This window comes from Muscardinus avellanarius (genome assembly GCF_963383645.1).
Source record: "Muscardinus avellanarius genome assembly, chromosome: 15".
Lineage (NCBI taxonomy): Eukaryota > Metazoa > Chordata > Mammalia > Rodentia > Gliridae > Muscardinus > Muscardinus avellanarius.
The window spans coordinates 89,020,435-89,044,040 of record NC_137801.1 but is presented as its reverse complement, the minus strand read 5'-3'; the positions used below and the strand labels follow the sequence as shown (position 1 = coordinate 89,044,040).

Here is a 23,606-nt window from a genome sequence, read left to right as displayed (position 1 = left end):
AATGTGTGTGTGTGTGTGTGTGTGTGTGTGTGTGTGTGTGAGTGAGGTACTGGGGTGGAACCCAGAGGCTTTCTACCTCCGGGCTATATTCCCAGACCTATTTTCTATTTTATTTGGAAACAGGGTCTCACTAAGTAGCTGAGGCTGGCCGCGAACCAACTGCAATCCTCCTGTCTCTGCCTCCCAAGCGCGGGGATGACAAGCGTGCGCCACCACACCCGGCTCAGAATAAAAATTTTAAAGGGCTGTGGGTAGCCGGGCGTGGTGGCGCACGCTTGTCATCCCCGCGCTTGGGAGGCAGAGACAGGAGGATCGCGCAGGTTCGAAGCCAGCCGCGCGCGCTGGCTTAGGAGACCCTGTTTCCAAATAAAAATGTAAAAATAGGTCTAGGAGTGTAGCCCGGAGGTAGAAGGGCTTCCAGGAACCCCAGTACCACCACCAAAAAAAAAAAAATAATAATAATAATAATAATAATAAAATAAAATAAAATAAAATAAAGGGCTGTGGGTAGAGCTCAGAGGTAGAATGGCCCTGGGTTCAAAACTCAATACCACACACGTATACACACATCGGGGCTGGTGGTGCATGCATGCAATTCCAGTATTCGGGAGGCCGAGAGAGGGGGACTGCAGATTCACAGCCTGTCTCAGCAACTTAGTGAAGCCCTGGTTCCAAATAAAAAATACAATAAAATACAACTAGGGTTGTTGCTCAGATAGAAGGCCCCCAGGTTCACTCTCTAGCACCACAATAAATAAATTAAACAAAAAATAAAATAGTAGCTGGGTGTGGCGGCGCACGCTTGTAATCCCAGCACTTGGGAGGCTGAGACAGGAGGATTGCAGTTGGTTCGCGGCCAGCCTCAGCTACTTAGTGAGGCCCTTTGCAATTCAATGAGACCCTATTTCAAAATAGAAAATAAAAAATAGGGCTGGGGGTATAGCTCAGAGGTAGGATGTCCCTGGGTTCCATCCCCAGTACTGCAAAAAATAAAATAAAATAAAAGTTCTAGGGGTGAAACTCAGAGGTAGAATGTCCCTAGATTCAAGCCCCAGTATTAAAAAAAAAGAAAAAAAGGTTGGAGATTTTTGTTTGTTTTGGTGTACTAGGGGTAGAGCCCAGAAACATTCTATCTCTGACCTAAAATCCCTGCCTTATTGTTTGTGGGTTTTCTTTGTTTTTTTGTTTTTAAACAGGGTCTCTCCATGGTGCCGAGGGTCTTGCTAAATTGCTGAGGCTGGCCTCGAACCTGTGATCCTCCTGTCACAGCCTGCCAAGTATTAGGATCATCGGCATGTAGCAGTTTCATTTTTCTTTGTGGTGCCGGGACCAAAGCCAGGACCTCACCCCCAGCCTACCCGTACCTGAGAACACTGACCGCCTCCGTAATGTTTCAGGACGTGCATGCACACCCAGCCATCCACCAGGTTCCTAGATGGCACTCTCCCCAGTCTTTGCCATAGGAAAACCCTTGTGGTGCCTCAGTGTGACTGGACCCTTGAGACAAGGGTCAAGTGACAGGTTCTTAACGCCCACTGAAGGTCACGGCCAGGACACTTACAGGGACAGCGGAAAACCAGAGACCCTGAGCGGCGGGCGAGGAGACCCCGGCGGGCGCGGGCTGTGCCAGGGGAAGGGCAGGGAGGACGGGGCGCGCTTTCTGGCCTGCCCAGGTGCCCATCATCTGCCCACCGCCGGGCAGCTTGGCCCGGGTACAGGCTGTCTGGGGCGGGCGAGGCAGGTGTGGCCGGGGCCAGAGGCGGCCTGGCTCCCTGGGGTCCGAGCCCTCGGCCTCCCTCTCCCGCAGTCCTCTGGCCTTTTCTCCCATTTTTTTTTCCTGGCACCCCAACCTCCCCCCAGGAGCAGCCCCTCCTCCCTGCACCAAGACTTGGGGCTCGCTGGCTGCCCGTGACGCCCGTTCTGCGGACATGTGCATGCCGCCGGCTAATCACAGGCACTCCAACCCAAAAGCCCGGCGCCGTTCATGAGTCCACATGTACCAGGTTAGTGGCAAAGATTTAACAGAAAATGATGTTAAAAGCCTGCCAGAATCCAGAAATATCTCACCCAGGACCCGGGATCGGCTTTCCACGGGGCTAACCTAGGAATCCAACCCAGACCAACACGTACAAACGAAACACGAGCGAACATCTTTTTCCCTCGGTGAGTCCCGGTTGGTTCTTGGTAACCACACACGGCTCCCGAATGTTTCCAAGCTACTGAATCACCGTGGCTCCGCGTGGAAGCCCAAGGAGGCAGAGGAAGGCGCCACTGCAGCAGGCGGCAGGAGGAGGAGAGGACCACAGCGTTATTTGATATGTTCAAACTTGCTCCCCTGAAGTGGGTTTAATTACAAGAGGAGAAAAGACTTAATTATTAAGCAATTATTTTTTCCTGCCATTAAAAAAAACTGACGACATGTTAAAATAGCAGGAAAAACAATTAAAGACCCATCTCTCTCGTGAATGTAGATGCCAATGATCTAAGTAAAAGGATATTAGCAAATTAAACCCAGTGATGTGTAAAAAGGGTAATAAATCACGAGTAAGACAGGCTTACTCTAATCATCCAAGAAATGTTTAGATACACATTAAAAAATCAGTGTGTTTCAGAATAAAGGAAATTATTTGAACATCTCCACAGATAGCAAAAAAAAAATAAATATGTTGGTAAAGTTCAATACCTGTATTCATTATAAAAACTCCTAGCAAGCTGGGCGTGGCAGTGCACACTTATAATTCCAGTACTTGGGAGAGACAGGAGGATCGCAGGGTCACAGCCAGCCTCAGTTGCTTAGTGAGGCCCTCTGCAACTTAGTGAGACCCTGTTTCAAATTACAGAATAAAGCCCGGCGTGGTGGCGCACGCTTGTAATCCCCGCGCTTGGGAGGCTGAGACAGGAGGATCGCACAGGTTCCAAGCCAGCCTCAGATACTGAGTGAGGTTCTCAGCAACTTAGTGAGACCCTGTTTCCAAATAAAGTAAATAGGTCTGGAAGTATAGCTCGGAGGTAGAAAAGGCCCTGGGTTCTACCCCCAGTACCACACACACACACACACACACACACACACACACACACAAAAGAATAAAATATATAGCTGGGGGTGTAGCTCAGAGGTGAAATGCCCCTGGCTCAATCTCCAGCACTAGGGTGGGGGGAACCTCCTAGCAAACTATTGAGAGGGGAATTTTTTTTGGCCTGATAAAAGAAATCTATAAAAAGCAAAAGAGCCAGCATGGTGGCCACACCTACAATTCCAGCTAGGAAGGAGGCTGAGGCAGAAGGATCACAGTTGGCGGCCAGGTTCGCTCAGCCTCAGCTCCCTGGCGAGGCCCTCTGCAACTCAGGGAGACCCTGTTTCAAAATAAAGAATAGGGCAGGCGCGGTGGCGCACGCTCGTAATCCCTGCACTTGGGAGGCTGAGACAGGAGGATTGCACAGGTTTGAAGCCAGCCTCCCTGGCTTAAAAACCCTGTTTCCAAATTAAAAAATATAAAATAGGTCTGGGAGTATAGCCTGGAGGTAGAAGGGTTCCATCCCCAGTATCACCAAAATAAATAAATAAATAAATAAATAAATAAATAAATAAATAATAGGGCTGGGGGTGTAGCTCGAGGTAGAATGCCCCTGGGTTCCATCCCTAGTACCCAAAGAAAAAAAAAAGTTTAAGCCGGGCGTGGTGGCGCACGCTTGTAATCCCCGCGCTTGGGAGGCGGAGACAGGAGAATCGCGCAGGTTCGAAGCCAGCCGTGCTGGCGTAAGAGACCCTGTTTCAAAAATATAAAATAGGTCTGGGAGTGTAGCCCGGAGGAAGAAGGGCTTCCAGGAACCCCAGTACCACCAAAAAAAAAAAAAAAAAAGTTTGAGGCCAGCCTAGGCAATTTAGTGAGATCACTCCCTCCCCCCCAAAATAAAATGGTCTGGGTATCGATATAGCACAATGGTAGAGAACCCCTGAGTTCAATCCCCAGTACCAACAAACGAATCAGTGATGAAATGAATGAAGTCGAATGCAGCGGGCGGGGTGCAGGCCAGTGGCGGTCCTTGCTGGGCACACTGCGCGCCGTGGGGGGTGGCGGGGCCAGGCCAGCTGAGGGTGTGACTGGAGGCTCCTGGTGGCCTCAGGGCGGCTGGTCACCAGGAAGGGCAAGCAGCGTCCGTCTGGGCTTGGGTTTTGACTCCCTACCAAGGGAAGGACGGGGCCTGGACGTGAGCTCAGTCTTGGAGCCAGCTACTTAACCAGCCATGCCCGGGTAACGACGCCCTGATAAAACTCAGGGCCCTGTGGGGCTCAAGGTGGTGAGCGCGGCACTGTCCCAGAGGGGGCGCTGGGCTCCTCCAGGGCCCAGGCCGGCCCTGCGCGCACCCTGCCAAACAATGCTGCCGAAGCTCTGCGGGTTGTCCTAGTGAACTACTGGGGGGGGGGGGGCACGCACGTGCCTTGCAGGGACCAGGCCTGGGGTTTGACCCAGCACTGCCCAATGAAGAACTCGAGGAGGCCCCGGGCACCCCAAACCTGTACCCAGCTGGCGAGAAGCGCAGGGGAGAAGGCGACTCACTGTGGCTGGCATCTGAAGGAGGGCAATCTCGCGGGAGGCGGAGCCTCCAGCCTGCCAGCCTCCTGCCGGCTGTGGGGTGGGCTGCAGTACACCCCCGGGGCGTGGAAAGGTCCGCCCTCCTACAGACATCTGGAAAATCAGATCAAAGCCCCCAATTAAAGCCACCAAATACCAGCCGGGTGTGGTGGAGTGTACCTGTACCTGGTATACCTGTACCCGGTACTTGGGAGGCGGAGACAGGAGGATCACAGGCTCGAGGTCAGCCTAGGCGATTTAGTGAGAGCCTTGGCAACTTGGTGAGATTGCTTCAAAATAGAACATTCAGGGCCGGGCGTGGTGGCGCAGGCTTGTATCCCCGTGCTTGGGAGGCGGAGACAGGAGGATCACGCCGGTTCGAAGCCAGCCGCGGCACCTAGGGAGACTCTGCTTCAAAACAAAAAATAAAAAAAGGGCTGAAGGTACAAAGCCTCTGGATTCAACCCCCAATACCAAAAAAAAAAAAAAGGGGGGGGGGTAACATGTTTGCCAACTGCAAGGTTCTTATTAGTTTTGTTTTGGAGTACTGGGGATTGAAGCTAGGGGCATTTGACCTCTGAGCTACACCCCAGCCCCTAAGTTGCAGAGGGCCGCACTGAGTCACCAAGGCTGGAGTGAACCCACATTCTCCGTCTTGGCTTCCCAAGTACAGGGATGCCAAGTGCGCGCCAGCGCGCCCGGCTGGAAGTTAGCACTATCCAGCGTCAAGTCATGGAGCTGGGCGCAGCTCGATGCCAGAGCAAAGGGAGACTGCATTCTTCACACGCGTGTGGCAAGACCTGGTTGGATCCCAGCACCAGGAAAAAAGAAAAGTCAAATCTCTTAGTAGAGTTCCATAAAATTCCCAGGTGAGAAGCTAAGAATATAAGAATAATCAAGACAATTTTTTTTTTTTAATGGTCTGGGGATGGAACCCAGGGGCATTCGACCTCCAAGCTACACCCCTGCCCTATTTTTTATTCTTTATTTTGAAACCGGGTCTCACTGGGTTGCAGAGGGCCTCACTAAGTAGCTGAGGCTGGCCGCGAACCGCGGTCCTCCCACGATCCTCCAGTCTCAGCCTCCCAAGTGCTGGGATTCCAAGCGTGGGCCACCATGCCCAGCTTAAGACAATCTTGAAGCAGAACAAGGGTCTAAAAGTTGGCTTATTTTAAAGGTACAGCATCATGTTAACGTGGTGCTGAAAAAAGGAAAATAAATACGGCACTGCAATATGGAGCCCAGAGACAGCCTCCCACATCTGCCAGCCTTAGGGAGAACGGAGTCCACTCATCAACCGGCCCTAAGGAAGAAGAATTTTAACCTCTAGCTCAAATAAAAAACACAGATAAGGCTGGGGGTGTGGCTCGGCAGCGGGCTTGCCTCGCAGGCCCTGGGTGTTGGGTTCATTCAATACCTGGCCCTGAAAAAAACCAAAGCAAACTCGGACCAAAACACTCCATGAAGACCGACTCCAGAGGAATCCCAGATCTAAGGGGGAGGCGACAGCACATCTTAGACGACAGGGGAGGCCAGCTCTCTGACTCGCATTCCGCGCTGGCAATGAATTCTAAACAGGATATCAAACACACTACCCATAAAGGAAAAAGCCGATTAACTGGACTAGGCTGAAATTAAGAGCTTCAAGTCATGAAAGAGTCCTGCAGGACGGAGGAGGAGGAGCCTGGGAGATGCTGTCCAAAGAATGCGGAATTTTAATTAGGAGGAATAAATTCAAGAGCTCGAGTGTACAACATGGTGACCACAGTTAGTAGCAATGTTTTATATGTTTGAAAATTGTTAGGAAGAGACTGTAAGTGTTCTCACCACACACACACACACACACACACACGCACACACACACGCGCACGCACGGCAAGTATGTGAGGTACTGTATATGTTAATTGATTGCTGTAGTCCTTCTACAATGAGAACATAAATCAAAATACGCTACACGCTCTGCACCGTGAAGACATACAGCGCCTGCCGTGAAGAACATCCCAGCCGGGCACAGCGGCACATGCTTGGGAGGTCGACTCAAACCAGTAGACCCTGTCTCAAAACTAAAAAGGGCGAGGGGTGTAGCTGGGGGGTAAAATGCCCCTAGGTTCAATCTCCAGTACCAAAACAAAAAACAACCCCAAAAGAACAACAATAATAATAATAAAACTGAAAAGGGCTGGGAGTAAAATGATACTAATAATATTAATAATAACAATGAAAAGGGCGAGGGTATAGCTCAGTGGTAAAGCACCCCTGGGTTGGATCCCCAGTACTGAAAGATGAATAAATAAATACATAAATAAATAAATAAATAGCAGGAAAGCCTGGCCCGAGGCGCCCGGGAGCAGGGCGTGTTCACTCTGCTCACTGTAGTTCACGCACTTCTCTCTATATTGTGCTTCAACAGCAACAACAATCTACTTTAAAAAACCTAGATCTGGCTGGGCGTGGTGGCGCACGCTTGTAATCCCCGCGCTTGGGAGGCTGAGACAGGAGAGGAGGATGGCGCAGGTTCAAAGCCAGCCTCAGCTACTTAGTGAGGCCCTGTTTCCAAATAAAGTATGAAAAAATAGGTCTGAGAGTATAGCCCGGAGGCAGAAAGCCTCTGGGTTCCACTCCCAGTACCACCAAAAAATAAATAAATAAATAAATAAAAACCCTAGATCTGGTGGTAAATTTTTCAGCCTGGAGTTATCGGAATCTCTCAATCTTCTGGTCTCTCTTTTCTTTTTTTTTAGTACTGGGGATGTAACCCAGGGCCATTCTACCTCCGAGCTACACTCCTGGTCCTATTTTTTAGTATTTTTTTGTTTTTGTTTTGTTTTTTTGGTGGTACTGGGGTTCCTGGAAGCCCTTCTACATCCGGGCTACACTCCCAGACCTATTTTATATTTTTATTTGGAAACAGGGTCTCTTACGCCAGCGCGGCTGGCTTCGAACCTGCGCCATCCTCCTGTCTCCGCCTCCCAAGCGCGGGGATTACAAGCGTGCGCCGCCACGCCCGGCATTTTTTTGTTTTTGAAACAGGGTCTCACTGAGTTGCAAAGGGCCTCACTAAGTAGCTGAGGCTGTCCTCGGAACTGGATCCTCTGGTCTCAGCCTCCCGAATGCTGGGATTCCAAGTGTGCGCCACCACGCCTGGCTCCTTTTGTTTTATTTGGAGTCAAGGTCTTGGCTAGTAAGCCTAGGCGGCCTCTAGCTTGCATCCTGCCTCAGCATCCCGCAGAGCTTCTGAGTAGCTGGGATTCTAGACGTGCGCTGCGGTGCCAGCTGGTTGGTTCCCTCCCTCCCCCCATCTTGCCTTTCTTTCTTTCTTTCTTTCTTTCTTTCTTTCTTTCTTTCTTTCTTTCTTTCCTCCTTTCTCTCCCTCTTTTCTCTTTCCTCTCTTTCTTATTTTCTTTCTTCCTTCCTTCTTTCTCTCTCTTTTTCTTTCTTTCTGTTGTACTGGGGTTCCTGGAAACCCTTCTGCCTCCGGGCTACACTCTCAGACTTATTTTTATATTTTTATTTGGAAACAGGGTCTTTAAGCCAGCGCGGGGATTCCAAGCGTGTGCCACCACGCCCGGCCTTGCTTTTCTTATAGACGCACACTACTGTGCCTTCCTCCCTCCCTTCCTTCCTATACCGGGGGCTGGACCCAGGGGCATTCGACATGAGCTACACCTCCAGTCCCATTTCATTTTCTATTTTGAAACAGGGTTTCACCGAGTTGCCGAGGGCCTCACTAAATTGCCCAGGCTGACCTGGATCCTGCAATCATTCTCTTTTCCCCTCCCAAGTGGAGGGATTACAGGCGTGTGCGCCACCACGCCCGGCTGGTCTCTTTCCTAACAGCACAGCAGCGGCCTTGGTAACTGTCCCAACAGGAAGCAATCCAGCGTCTGGAGTGACACAGCGTAGTGGCTGATGCCATGGCTTCTGGAGCCCAGTGCCCTGGGCTGCCAGTTGTCACGCTGCTGGAGAAGACTGCCAGCTTCTCTGAGCCTCGGTCCTCATCCACAGCACTCAGGCAGCAAATAAACACCCCAGCCGGGCGTGGCGGCGCACGCCTGTAATCCCAGCACTTGGCAGGTGGAGACAGAAGGATCGCAGGTTCATGGCCCGCCTCAGCAACTTAGTGAAACTGGTTTTAAACTAAAGACTAAAAAATAGGGCTGGGGATGTGGCTTGGAGATAGAATGCCCCTGGGCTCCATCCCCAGTACCACATAAATAAATAAAATAAAAATAAAATAGAGCTGGGGGTGTAGCCCCTGGGTTCAATCCACAGTACAAGAGAGAAAGAGAGAGAGAGAGAGAGAGAGAGAGAGAGAGAGAGAGAGAGAGAGAATGAATATCCCATAAACGTCAACCAAGCCGCAGGCCCGTCCTCCTGCCACTGCTCCTGTCTGCAACGCTGCCCTTCCTACTGAAGAGCAGGACGCTCCCCCACCCTTCTCGCCTCGGCGCCTCTAAGAGCAGCATTCTTGGGTGTGGGGGCTCAGGGGCAGGCGCCTGCCTACCACCCGAGCCTTGGCTTTGATCCCCAGCACCAACTGCACCCAGGTCTGGGGAGTTTAGGGGCAGGCGGGGCCTCCGCTGGAGTCTGGTACCCTGAATCCTCCCTCCTCTCCCCAGCTGAGATGCCCAGAAAGGGAGCTGGCTGCTGAAGCCAGGGATGCACCTGGCCCAGGCCTCGCCCGCACTGCCGCTCCTGACTGTGCGCAGGATGAGGGGCTGCTGAGCGGCGTGGCGGGCGAGGCTTCCCCGTTGGCAGGGAAGACCCCACGAGGAGGGTTCCCTTGTCCAAAGTGTCTCGTGCACACATCTTCTCCTTTAAGCTCTGGCTTGCTTTACAAATAGGCACCAGGGCCCAGATAAGATAGTATCTGACCTGACATACAATTACGGGAGGGCCCTATCCACCCAGTGTATTTCTAATTCCAAGTAAAGGCCCCGCCCTGGACAGCAGGGCCGCGCCCTGACCCGGGCGGGAGAGCGCCGTGGCCGAGTGGGTCTGCGCCGGCTGCAGCGGCTTGCGAGGAGCTGTTAAGTCACTGCATGTGGGCACGGCGCTAGGCACCGCGTCAAAGGCCTCAGTACCTGCCTCCCGGGCCTCTCTGCGACCTCGGAGGTGGACACAGTCATTGTTGTGGGTGACCAAATCGCTAGCTATTACAGGGAAATTTTTCTGAGCCTGAGAGTCGGTTACTATTTTGGGCATTTCATAAAATAAACTGCCTGCACCAGCATTTCTTTCTTTCTTTTTTTGGCAGCGCTGGGGACTGAACCCATGGCCGCACACACTTTGGGCAGGTGCTCTGACCCGAGTTATCCCCGAGCCTGCATTCATTCACTTTTTAAACTTACTTTACCTGTTGGGGAGTCTGATGAGACCAAAGTAGGTTTAAAGAACACTCTGGTTGCAGTGCAAGCATGCACACAGGTGTGGGTGTGCGCACACGCCTGTGTACACGTCAGGGGTGGAAGCGTGCGTGTGCCCGTGGGGAAGCCTGCTGTGTGTGGAGGTGTGCACACACCTGCCTGGCCTGGGAGGTGAGTGGGTGCGTGCACAGTGTGTGGGGCGAGGCTGTCTGGGTGGAAGAGGGAATCCTCCTGAGAAGGCTCTGGCCACTTGCGGGCCAGAGGCCAGGTGTTCCTGAGAGCCCGGGAGCCCGTCTTTCAGGAACCTTGTCGCGGTCTCAGTAAAGTGTCCCTGCAGCGGAACAGTGGCTGACTGCAAGCCCTGGGGCTGCATGCGCCAGCTCTGACCCCAGCAAGAAGGCTGACAGCGCGCTGGCCTCCAGCTGGCCCTCCTGCACAGCCACGGGGCAGATCAGGAGCCCGCTCCAGAGTGCCAGGGACCGCGAAGAGGCTCATTTCTTCTCTGAGGCACAGCCTGAAGAACCAAGCTGAACTGTGTCCCAAAACACAGGGCACAGCCGGGCATGGCGGCGCACACTTGGAATTCCAGCGCTTGGGAGGCTGGGACAGGAGGATCGCAGGTTTGAGATCAATCTTAGCCACTTAGCGAGACCCTGTTTCAAAATAAAAAAATAACATAGGGCTGGGGTGTAATGACCCTGGGTTAAATCTCCAGTAACGCACGCACGCGCGCGCGCGCGCACACACACACACACACACACACACACACACACACAGCAGGACATGAAACTGTACATAGACAATATCAATGTGAAAAGCCTATGAAAACACCTACGGCAGCTCCTGGGACAGCACGGCTGCACAATGAAATGATTTCCACCTTTTGTTTTGGCAGTGCTAGAACTTGGACCCAGGCCTCGTGGACCCTTGGCAAGTGCTCTGTCACAGAGCTACATCCCCAGCCCTGTCACAAGCATTTGAGTGTGAGTGTGTGAGTGTGTGCACGTGCAAGGTACTGTGGACTGAACCCAGAGCATTCTATCTCTGAGCCACACCCCCAAGCCTTTTTATTTTTTATTTTGAAACAGGGTCTTGCTAAGTTGCCAAGGGCAGTCTTGAACCTGCGGCCCATCTCAGCCTCCCAAGTGCTGGGGTGACGGGGGGGTGTCGCCACGCCAGGCCCTGCCGATGGAAGTAAAGTTCTAAGAAAAGTTAGCAGACACCTCAAAATGCTCAAAGTGGCTCCTTTTTAGCCACAGGTTCCTGGTGTTTAGATGTCTGTGTGTTTCTAAAGTTCTACCCAGGGGATATCTCTCTTTGTTGGCTAGGAAAAATAATAAACACTAAGCTGGGTATGGTGGTGCATGTGTATAAGCCCAGTGCTTGGGAGGCTGAGAAGGGAGGACTGCTGCCTTGAGGCCAGTCTTAGCAATTCAGCAATAAATAAAAAGGGCTGGGGTAAATATATATATAGCTCACTGGTAGATTACCCCTGGGTTCAATCACCAGTACCCCCTCACTAATAATAATAATAATAATAATAATAATAATAATAATAACAACAACTCATAAAAAATAAAATTACCAGCTGGGCGTGGTGACACACACTTGTAATTCCAGCACTTGGGAGGCTGAGACAGGAGGATCACAGGTTCACAGCCAGCCTCAGCTACTTAGTGAGGCCCTCTGCAACTTAGTGAGACCCTGTTTCCAAATAAAGAACAAGACATAGGGCTGGGGGTGTAGTGCAAAAGTAGAACGCCCCGGGTTCAGTCCTCAGTACTGAAAAAAGAAATTACCCAATAAATAAGACAGGCCCAGGAGTGAGGAGGCCGACTCTGAAACGAGCTAGAGTTCTGTCCATGGCCTCAAATCTAACGACCACGATCTGGCACCCAGTGCCGTGAGCGGTATGCAAGAGGGCAGCCGGGCCTGGGCGGGCCCTGCGGACAGCTGGCTGGGAGGCAGCCCTGCCCCTGCCCAGGGCCATCGTGGCCACCTGGGGAAACTGCGGCCCTCACATTCCCAGGGCGAGCTCCACGGAGAGGTTCAAGGAACCCAAGACCACAGAAAGCCAAGGTGAGCTGCAGCCGGCCCTCCCAGGGGCTGGGTGCACCAGGAGGCGGGCGCCACATTCCCCCAGGCAGCGCCAGAGGGCTGCTGTGCCCCTCTCTCAACCCCAGGGAGTGCCAGAGGGCTGCCTGCCCCTTTCTCCACAGTCCAGGCCAGGTGGCCTTTCAGTGAAGGGCAAGCTCGGCCTGGCCTAAGAAGGCAGCCTGGCGGGCCCCCGGCTTCCTCCCGCTCAGGGTGCGAGGCTTGCTCTGTGACGGCACCAGGGAGGGGAAGGTGACGGAGAGAAGGCAGTGTGACTGAGGCCCCCAGGAGGACAGAAGCAGTCGGCTGAAGGGCCGGTGGGCTCGTCCCGCCCGACAGTTCTCGTCCAGGTTTCCCAGAACCAGAGGTCCCGACGTGAGAGCACCGTGTTTGTGTTTGTGCACCCTGAGGGCCAGCTCGGACGCCCCTCTCGTTGGCGTCTTCCCAGATGTCTACTGGCGCGACAAGCCTCCTTCCTGAGGTCCCCCTCAGCCGCCGCTCCCAGGGGACGCAGCTCTGTGCCCTGGACACAGAGCTCCCATCTACTCGCAAGGTTGAACCTTTTCCAAAAATACTCTCGTCTTGACCTGAGGTGCCAAGAAAACATTAGAGCTGGGCTTCTCAATTAAAAATGTAAGACTTTTGCCGGGCGTGGTGGCACGCACTTGTAACCCCAGTACTTGGGAGGCTTAGGCAGGAGAATGACAGGTTTGAGGACAGCCTCAGCAAGTAGTGAGGCTCTCATCAATCTAGTGAGACCCATCTCAAAATAAAAATAGGGCTAGGAGTGTAGCTCAGAGGTAGAATGCCCCTGAGTTCAATCCCATAAAATACAAAACCAAAATGTAAGCCTTCTAAGCCGGGCCTGGTGGCACATGCCGATAATCCCAGTACTCAAGAGGCTAAGACAGAAAGATCACAGGTTTGAAGCCAGCCTCAGCAATTTAGTGAGACCTTGCTTCCAAATAAAAAATAAAAAGGGCCAGGAATATAGCTCAGAGGCAGAATGTCCCTGGCTTCCACCCCCAGCACCACACAGAAGAAAACATAGTTAACATATATGTTAGACGTATCTGTATGTGAAAAGCAAACACCGGTGGGCTCGGGGCTCTTTACGAGGACGTGAGGCACATCAGGAACGTCAGCAGCTGGGCAGGTGCTCTGTGCCCACCCTGGCACCTCGACGGCAGCCGGGCGGTGGCGGCACTGTGTTGGCCTAGGATGCACAGCTGGCTCCACGGGGCCGCGCCCTGCGGAAAAGCCGGTGGCAGCCAGGTTGGGACCTCTGCCCCCCACAGTGCCACCACGGGCAGCCACTGTCACCCTCAGACACATCTGCCCCGCAGCTCCTCCACATCCCAGCTCTGACCTGAGACGGTCCCCACGAGGAGCTGACCCCAGGTCCACAGCCACCCTCCCCCTGGCCTCCCACTGAGGCCCTGGTGTGACTGCCCCCGCCCCGCGTTGTCCCTGACGCCTCCTCTCTTCTGCAGGCTTAGACACCTTGCAGCCTGGCCTGGCCCCCCGGGCCCGACATGGGCATCACACACGCTTGCCTAGATGTTCTGCGCTCTGGGGTGTCCAGGGCCAGCCATCCGCACACCTGAGAGCTCGCCAGAAACGCAGCCTCGGAGGCCAGACCCCAGAGCGGCTGAGTTCAGGGCCACACTTTAACTGAAAGCCTGGGCAGGCGGGGGTCCCAGCGCAGGCCCGGTCGTGAGCAGCAGTACCCAGGGCTGGGGCCCAAAAGGGGGCGACACCGTCACATCACCTCCACCCTCTCCTGCCAGTGATGACAACATACTACCCCCGCCAGAAGCCTCTGGCATCCACTGTGCCCCTCCTGACTTCCACCCCCCGGGGGACTACTGAGTCCTGTTATTTGGACTCCGGGAGCATCTCAGACTCGCCCTGCCCAGCCCGCTGTCCCCACCTGTGCGCTGTGCACAGCTAAGCTCGGCAGCGCACCTGCCCGGGGGGAGACGGAGCTCCAGGAGCAGGTCTGTTTTATCCACCTGACTCCCAGCAGCCAGCACGGCGTGCCACACATGGGCTGCAGAGGGTTGATTTTGTTGAACAAGCAGGTGGGGGCGAGCGGCGGCGGCGCGGCCGCCAGAGGACGGGACAGAGCGTGAGCCCGAGGGTCTCAGGTCTTCTCCTTGACGTTACAGCGCTGTTCCGGGAATAAAGCAGGAGGGAAAATCTGACAAGGCACCAGGGAAATACAGGAGGGCTTTCTGATGAAAATATCTCTGGCTCTTTCTCCTCCAAATTCCTGCTAACTTGCTGGGAAGAGCAGCAGGGCCAAGGTCACAGGGAGGTCAGTGACCAAGCCGGGTGGAATTTGCACCCAGCTCCTTTGCACAGTGGTCTAGAGGGTTATGAGGTAGGTGGGGACGATCAGGCGGCTTGCAGCCGCCCGCTAAAGGGCGGGAGGAGTGTCCCGGAAGGTAAAGGGCGGGAGGAGTGTCCCGGAAGGAGGGAGCGGGACACGGTGGGCTCTGGGGCTCCAGCCCCAACCTGTAGGGCTCCGCCAGCGAACTTCACTAAGGGCTCTGCTCCCAGGCTGCAGAAGCTGGGGAGGCCAGATGCAAGCAGGGCCAGGGGAGCGGGCTTGGGAACCCGAGGCGTGGCCAGACCCGCTCTCAACACCCATTCTGCAAACAGTCCTGGGCGAGGTTCCAGTGGGTGCCAAGGTTCAAGGGGCAGAGGCCTCAGCCAGCGACAGCCGGCGTGCCCTTCCGCCGCTGGGTCGCACTCCTGGGGTCCCTCGAGTGCGCCACTCGTGGGGGTCCACGGGCATCAATGTCCATGCCTGGAGGCAAGAGGCAGCAGCTGGGGGCTGCGGCCCTCACATAGGTAGGTATCTTGGGAGCTCGGCCCAGTGCCGGCCCGAGTGTTCCGAAGTGGTTCACAACTGGCCTCAGGGTGGCTGTGTAACCTCCCGATAACCAAGGCCCACTCACTGGCGGAGAAAGAGGCACAGCCAAGGGGGCCCGGGCACCGCCTCGGAGGCCCTGCACCTGTTTCTTGACCCTACCCCAAGTCATTAACACACATCGCTGCAGGAGTCCCTGAGTCTTGGGGTGTAGCTGGAAGTGCTGAGCCCCAGATTGTACAAACACCCATTTCGTTACAGCCCTCGCCGATCCCTCCAAGTTCTAACACTTCTGGAATGGTGACAAGTCTCTCCCAACCTGATTCGTCATTCCTTCTTTTTTTTTTTTTTGCAGGTCTGGGGATGGAACCCAGGGGCACTCTACCTCTGAGCAACACCCCAGTCCTATTTCTTATTCTTTATTTTGAAACAGGGCCTCACTGAGTTTCAAAGGGCCTCACTAAGTAGCTGAGGCTGTCCGCAAACCGCGATCCTCCTGTCTCAGCCTCCTGAATGCTGGGATGACAAGCGTGCGCCACCACACCCGGCTCATTCCTTCTTTTTTACTCACTCAGCAATGTTTTTTCTTTTTCTTTTTTTCCTTTTTTGTGTTGTGTGTGTTCTTGAGGATTGAACCCAGGGTATTCCACCTCTGAGCTACACTCCCAACTCACTCTCTCTCTGTCTCTACCTACCTACCATGTACCCAAAACGCGGTTTTACTAGGTTGCTGAGTCCTGCCACCATGCCCTGCTCACTCGGCGATGTTTACATAGCACGCTAGTGCCAAGAAACCTTCTAGAGACTACAGTAACTCTGTGAACAGGGAAGACCGCGGGGCTCTGCCCTTTGGAACTTACATTCTAGTGGGAGGAACAGGCTGCAGACAATACAGTGCAACTGCAGGTAGATGTTAGACAGCAAATGCGCTATGAGAAAAGGAGAAACCAGCATGGGTAGAGGAGGCTGGGACGGTCAAGTGAGTTAGGAAGTTGCCGTTTAAAATAGATGGCGAGCCGGGCGTGGTGAGCACGCTCGTCATCCCAGCCTTCGGGAGGCCGAGACAGGAGGATCGCGGTTCTCGGCCAGCCTCAGCTACTTAGTGAGGCCCTCTGCAACTCAGTGAGACCCTGTGTCAAAATGAAGAATTAAAATAGGGCTGGAGGTGTAGCTTGGAGGTAGAATGCCCCTGGGTCCCATCCCCAGTACCAAAAAAAAAAAAAAAAAAAAAGAAAAGAAAAGAAAAAAGATAAGGCGGCATAAGCCAGGAGTGGTGGTGCCTGCCTGTCATCCCAGTACTTGGGAAGCTGACCCAGGAGGGCTGCAGGCTTGAGGCCAACCGGGGCAACTTAGTGAGAGCTTGTTTCAAAATTAAAACATAAAGCCAGTTGTGGTGGTGTAATCTGTACTCCTGGTACTTGCTAGGCTGAGACAGGAGAAGCTCAGGTTTCAGGCCAACCTCAGCAACCTAATGAGGCCCTATTTCAAAAGTGAGAAATATAAGCCGGGCGTGATGGCCACACTTATCATCCCCGCGCTTGGGAGGCTGAGACAGGAGGATCGCGCAGGCTCAAAGCCAGCCTCAGCTACTGAGGGAGGCTCTCAGCAACTTAGTGAGACCCTGCTTCCAAATAAAGTATAAAATAGGTCTGGGAGTGTAGCCTGGAGGTAGAAAGCCCCTGGGTTCCACCCCTGATACCACAAAAAAAAAAAAAAAAAAGAAAGAAAGAAAGAAAGAAAGAAAGAAAGAAAGAAAGAAAAGGGGTAGGGGTGTGGCTTGGAGGTAGAATGCTCCTGGGTTCAATCCCCAGTACCAAAAAATAAAAATAAAATAGGGCTGGGATGTAGCTTAGTTGTTGATGCCCTTGGGCTCAATCTCTAGTATCTCAAAAACAAAAAATTAAAAAATAAAAGGGCCAAGGATATAGCCTGGAGATAGCATGCCCCTGGGTTCAATCCCTAGCACAGTAACAGTAATAGTTAATAATAGGCTGAGAGTGTAGCTTGGAGGCAGAAAGCCCCCAGGTTCCACCCCCAGTTCCCCCCTCTGCATAAAAAGAGAGCAGCAGAGCTGCGGGCTCACCACACACTGAAGGACCACCTCTTCTCCAGGCACCGAGTGGTGGGAACATTCGCAGGGCAGAACTCCGGCCCTCAGGGAGCTTAGAATGTTGGGGAAGGGAATAAAGGGCCCCAAAAGAGAGCTGCGCCAGGCAGAAGGCTCCGCAGAGCTGGGCTGGGCCCTCGCCCACCTCGCGGTGGCGGGTCCAGGAAGGACCCCATCCCCGGCTGATTTCCTCACCAGTCCTGTGATGACAGGGCCGGCTGTGCTGCCCCGCTCGGGGCTGGGCTTTCTGAGCTAAGAAAGACGCCTTCCAAGCACTACCTCACTGAGAGTCTTTTTGGCTACACACGTATACTAGGTGTTTGCCACGTCCCGGACACCCTCAGGATAGAAGCAGACGCCACCTGCAAAGACCCGGGGAGACCAGGCTGCAGGGGGGCTGGGTGGGGTCCAGGGATTCAGCCTGGTCTTCCAGGCCTCTGGGACCCAGGAAAGGATGCCCGAGGCCCAGGGCACGTCTCTCACTACTATCTTGAGGGGGCCTGCCCCACCGGGACACTGCCTGCCTTTCCACGGACTTGCTGGCACCCCTCCACACTCGGTTCAAGCACAGGTTTTTGTGAGAGTCCAGGACCAAACTGTGATTCTGAAGAGTTTGGCTCAGTAGAGCTCTGGTCTACAAGATGCCAGCTGGGTTTCCCGGCGTCATGAAAGGGCACTCCTTCTCAAGACAGCGCCCACAGGTGGCCCTGCCAGGATCCAGGAAGCGCCCACTCCAGAGAGCTGGGCCCTGCTGATCTGAGGAAGCTGGCCAGGCCAACCCACGCTGGCTGGGTGGGGAGGTTGAACTGATGGGAGGCGCTGGTGCGCTGCGTATGTGCCACCAGTGAGTCTCCAAGACCACAGAGGTGGCGGGTCCTCATCGACCTCCTCACCGGGCAGCCGGGGGAAGTCCTCATGGTCCCAGGCTGTGGGGTGAGGTGCAGATAAGCCAAAGTCCCCACTACTGTTCCCTGGGAGAGCCCGGGCCTGGGTCCGGCCCAAAGCTCCTCCCAGCTCTGCCTCCGCCCTCCAGGTGTCTGCCCCTCTGGGCTCTCTACAGCCAGGCCTGGCCCCGGTGCCTCCTGTCTGCCTTCCTTGGCTCCAGTCTCCCCAGCTCTGAGGCTAAGAGGCAGTGTGGCAAACTTCAGGGAGGGGCACCATGCCGGCCCCTACCCCGCCCCAAGCCTCTTTCCAGACCAGACCTGGCCAGGCCAGCTCCAGCTCCTCCCTCCCTGGCTACTCCACGGCTGTCCTCCACTCCCAGGTCCACAAATGGCACGGGGCTCACGTGCAGCCGGGGCTCAGAAGTGGCTCCTAGCGCTAGTCCTGCCTGAGCCTTAGCCAGCCGCAGCTCTACCTAGGGGAAGAAGGTGGGGACGGCGGGCGTTGCAGAAGCAGTCTCCAGGTTAGGAGCGCCCACCTCGGCCCTCCCCTCCCTTTCTACCTCCTCGCCTCCTTTGCCCTAGGAGGGTTTTACTACCTAATTGGTTTGTTTACTGCCACTTGGGGCTTCTGGGTGGGGAGGTGGAAGGAAAGTTTTATTGAAAGTAAGGAATGGAGCCGGGCGTGGTGGTGCACGCTTGTAATCCCCGCGCTTGGGAGGCGGAGACAGGAGGATCGCCCAGGTTCGAAGCCAGCCGTGCTGGCTTAAGAGACCGTTTCCAAATAAAAAGTATAAAATAGGTCTGGGAGTGTAGCCCGGAGGTAGAAGGGCTTCCAGGAACACCAGTACCACCAAAAAAAAAAAAAAAATTAAGGAATGGAGCCAGGCATGGTGGCGCACCCCTGTATTTGGAGGCTGAGACAGGAGGATTGCAGGTTTGAAGCCAGCCTCAGCAACTTAGTGAAACCTTCAGCAGCCTAGTGAAACTTTGTTTATATATATACACATAAAATAGGACTGGGGATATAGGTCAGAGGTAGAGCACCCAGAGTTCAATCTCAAATATCACAAATAAGAAAAAAGAAAGAAAGACCGGCAGGTTGGGAGGGACGTGCGCCCTAGGCCCTCCAAGTGCCTCTCTACCTGATAACTGGCCAAGAACACCTGTGCGAACAACACACAGCAGCGCAAAGCCGGCTGAAGACTCCCAGCAGGCCACAGCAGGCAAGCTTACGTTTGGCGCCTGGGAAAGCAGAGCAATAGCCCAAACTTCGTCAGCGCGCTTCTGCCGAGTAGAGGAAAACGTTAGTTGGCAGCCGACTGGAGACCTCCCTGCTTCTGTGGGCTCCGAGCTCCAGGGACATCGCGCCCTGCTTGAAAGCCTTCCAGAGCAAACTACTGTCCACCTCGGGGCCCAACCACTCCGGCCTCTCCCCCACTGGCCAACATGCCAGCTCACCTGGCCCACCTGCTGAGCCACAGGCCTCCTCGGTGGGGGCATTCTGGTTAGGGCTAGGGTTCTGGGGGGGATTCTCTCCACCACAAAGCACTGCCTCTCTGAGGGCTTCCCTCCTCTCTCCCCTTCTCCCCAGTCCCCTACCCCTGCCCCACCCACCTCTAAACCTGTAGGCCTTGTGCTAGCCCTGCTCATCCCCGCAAAGGAGCGAGTGTTTCTGTCTCTCCCCTGCCTGGATTCATCTAAACCACAAAGCACGGTACCCGGCAGACACGAGGCCTGGAAGTACTGTTTCCACTGTGCCTAGTACTGCCTGCCACGGAGGCCAACGGACCCACAGTCACGCAGATGGAGCTCTGCAACCGGCAGGCGGGACCCGCCGGAGGACCAGAGGTGCCACAGAGAGAGGCGCAAGTGCAGGCGGCCCTTACCCTTCTTGAACTCCTCCAGCATGGCGTCCAGCTTGGTGTCATGGAAGACGAAGTGCACCGGGTGGTTGTAGAAGCGGGTGATGGTCTTGAGGGGGGTGCAGTCGTCGGGGTCCACGAAGGCCAGGTCCTTGATGTAGAGGATGTCCACGATGTTGGAGTGCTCGTCCTCAAACACGGGAATGCGCGTGTAGCCGCTCTCCATGATCTCCGACATGGTGTTGAAGTCCAGCACGGCGTCGCTGCGGATCATGAAGCAGTCCTGGAGCTGGGTCATGATGTCCTCCACGGTCTTGGTGCGCAGTTCCAGGGCGCCCTGGATCATGTTGAGCTCCTCCTTCACCAGGTCGTTGTAGGGCTCTGTCACCTTCAACATCTCCATCAGCTTCTCCCGGTTGTAAACAGTGCGGATCTCCTGGCCTAGAAAAAAGTCCAGGAGCTTGCTGATGGGGAAACTGAGGGGGAAGGTGAGCAGCATGAAGAATTTGGTGAGCACGATGGTGTTGGCGCCCACAGCCAGCCCGTGCCGCGAGCACAGCGCCTGCGGCAAGATCTCCCCAAAGATCACAATGCCGATGGTGGAGGAGGCCACGGCCATGAGGCCGGAGCCGATGAGGTTGTCCAGGAGGATGGTGAGGGAAGTGTTGACCAGCACGTTCCCCAGCAGCAGCGAGCACAGCAAGTAGTTGCCCTTGCGCCGGATGGGCAGGATCCTGCGGGCATAGCGCTTCTCCTTCTCGGTGCCGCAGTTCTGCACGATGCGCAGCTCCATGGGGTCCAGGGCCATGAGCCCCAGGTTCAGGCCCGAGAAGATGCCCGACAGCCCGAGCAGCACGAGCACCAGGAGGATGTGCAGCCAGAGGGGCAGGAACCGCCCGGGCTCCTCCACCATGAAGAGCAGCGAGTCCTTGTCGGTCCACTTGAGCCAGGGCCCGTCGGTGCGGGCCCGGGTGCACAGCGCGTACAGCTTCATGTTCTCGCTCCTCCGGAGGAACTTGGTGAGCACCACCAGCATCGCGGACGTGTTCCCGCGGCTCACGTTGACCAGCTGCTGGACCACCAGGTCCTTGGTGAGCTCCAGGCAGTTGGTGGAGTTGCGGGCGGACTCGATGCTGTCCACCTCGGTGAAGGAGACCCGGTGACTGGAGATGGCGCCCAGGCTCTGGCCGTACAGCCGCAGGTTCACCGTGCTGCCCTCGGACACGAAGATGATGCCGTCCGAGTTCATCCCGCACGACTTGCTGCAGCCCGCCAGCCTCAGGCCCAGGATCGAGCCCCACTGGGGGCTGCCCTGGCCCGCGGCCGCCCGCGCCCCCAGCAGCAGCAGCGCCGCCAGGAGGAGGCGCCCTCGGGCCGGCCCGCCGCCCGGGCGCCCGCCCCCGCCCACCGGCGCCATGTTGCTCGGCCTGCCGCCGCCGCCGCCGCCGCCGCGCCCCGCCGCGAGGCCCGCTCGGCGCCGCGCTCCTGCCGCTCCGCCGCCGCCGCGCCAACTGCCCGGGCCGCCGGCCTGACGTCAGGCCCCGCCCGCCGGCCCCGCCCCGCCCTCATCTGCATGCGACGCCCCGCCCAGGCGCCCGGAGCTCGCCCTTAAGGTGGTCCGAGGGCTTAAGGTGGAGCGGCGGGCGGGCGCGGAGCCGCGCCGGCCCTCCACCCCGCCGCGCCCCGCCGGTGCCCTCCTGCCCCCAGCGCCCTGCGGCTGAGCCCGCGCGGCCCGGAGCCTGCATTTCCTCATTTAGAGAAAGAGACGGGGAGCCTTTGCACCCGCCGGGGCGGGGACGTCTCTGCCTCCTCGCCCGGGGTTCTGCTGCTCTGGGGCCCAGGCCAGCAGCAGGCGCCCGCTTCCAGCCCCGCGCTGCCTTCAGCCAGGTGCCAGGGCCGGAGGGCTATCTGGGAAACCCAGAGTGTCGCTAGAGGGCCAGCCTCGGCCTGGGCACCTGCCATCCCCGTTAGGCACAAGTATTTATTGGACACCTGCTATGGCCACGCGCTTGCTTCAGGCTCGACAATATAGGGCGCCAAAGCCCCTGCCCACTGGGGTGTGGAGTCCAGAGCACAAGACAGGCCCTAGGTAAACACGGGCACATTGTTTATTTTAATCCTCCCAACAACCCTAAGTGCTATTATTTCCATTTTACGGAGGCGGACGTTGAACCCAGGCACAAAGCTTAGTCCTTCCAGATTCCAACCGCTAGACCTAGTTTCTTCATCTGTAAATGGCAGGGAGAAAATTATGCAGGGGGACGGGAGACTTAGCTGAGATACGAGCGCTGGCCTATCCTGTGCCAGGCCCTGGGTTCTGTCCCCAGCACAGCAAAAATAAATAAATAAATAGATAGATAGATAGATAGATAAGCAAGGAGCCGGGCGTGGTGGCTCACGATTGTAATCCCAGCATTCAGGAAGCTGAGACCAGAGGATTGTGGTTCATGGCCAGCCTCAGCTACTCAGTGAGGCCCTGTTTCAAAATAAAGAATAAAAAATAGGGCTGGGGGTAGAGCTCAGAGGTAGAATGCCCCTGGGTTCCATCCCCAGTATAAAAAAAAAATAAAAAAAGAATAAAGAACAATGAAAACGCAGCAGCGCTTGGCTAAGCTTGTGGGAACAGTTGGCCTCAACATTGAGCAAGACAGGACAGCTCTGAATATTTTTTGGCTATGTAGTAACAGTATTTGCTGCTGCTGCTGCTGCTGCTGCCCGCCCTTGCGGAAAGAAACCCCTAACCCCAAATTGTGGTGACTGTGACTGGCCAGCTGCGGCAGCTGCATGCGCGGTTGCGGATGTGTGGCCGTGGGCCTGGCCCTGGGTTGACTGCTTCCTGGACAGTCCTACCTCCGTGTCCCCCTGCAGCTGTGAGTTAGGAGCCAAGCACTCAGGGTGTGGGGAAGACCGCAGCGGCCTGCCTCGTGAGGGCAAGCAGACAGAGAGACAGACGTCCTTACAGGAATGTTGCAAAGGCGCGTTTGGAGGACGAGGGCCTCGCTTGACCACTGGGTCTCTGAGCAAGCCTCTTCTCAGCCCTGGAGACACAGAAGGCCCTTCCCTCCTCCCTGTACCAACACCCATGTTTATTTTTATTTTGGTATACTGTTTGCCAATAAAAGCAGCAATCAATACCAGCCACAAAAAGCCCAACCAGAAAGGAACAGTCAGTACAGTGTTGTGGAGGAGGCGGGTGGCAGGGGCCTGGTTTAAGCCAGCTCTGTGAGCAGGGGTCGGGTTTTGCAAATGGCCGGCCTGTGGAAGTTCTCCACCTTCAAGGAAGGGCCTTACCTCAGACCCACAGGGTGTCCAACGGGCCAGTTCTTTTGGAGAAAACAGGGAGCCTGAGCGTGGGCGCTGGCAAAGAGAGCACAAAAACAGAATCTAGAATCCAGTGCCCCCTGTTTCTCCACCAGCCGGCCCCACCTGCGTTGCCTTGAAGAAGCCCAGCTCTCCAGGAGGCGCTCCCCAGCCGCCTCACTTCCTCCAGAGGGCCCTGGCCTTGGTTCTCGTTTCTCTCTCTCTCTCTCTCTCTCTCTCTCTCTGTCTCGCTCTCTCCCTCCCTCTCTCTCTCTCCCTCTCTCCCCCTCTCTTCTTTCTGTGGTTCTGGGAATTGAACCAGGGGCCACCTCCACACTACACTCCAGCCCTTTGGTTTTATTTTGAAATAAGATCTCACGAGAGATCTTTTTACACTGTGCTGGCTGTCTTCGAGTCTGTGGTCCTCCTATCTCAGCCTCCCAATTACTGGGATTACAGGCGTGCGCCGCCTTGCCTGGCTGGAGCTTTTCCATTCTGTTATTGACCGATCTCGGCTATTTTTACTTTGTCCGTCTTGTGC

The 23,606-nt window shown here is 55.4% G+C and overlaps 1 protein-coding gene across 1 annotated transcript in view; it reads right to left on the bottom strand.

The window, feature by feature from the left end:
- CNNM4 (cyclin and CBS domain divalent metal cation transport mediator 4) overlaps positions 1–21,182 on the bottom strand; it is a gene marked incomplete at both ends in the record, with an annotated part of 30,801 nt that extends 9,619 nt beyond the window's left edge. The window contains one exon of the mRNA XM_080711208.1: positions 19,790–21,182. Within this exon, the coding sequence (XP_080567334.1) occupies positions 19,790–21,182 (1,393 nt within the window). The remainder of the gene's footprint in view (positions 1–19,789) is intronic.
- Positions 21,183–23,606: the final 2,424 nt, after the last annotated feature.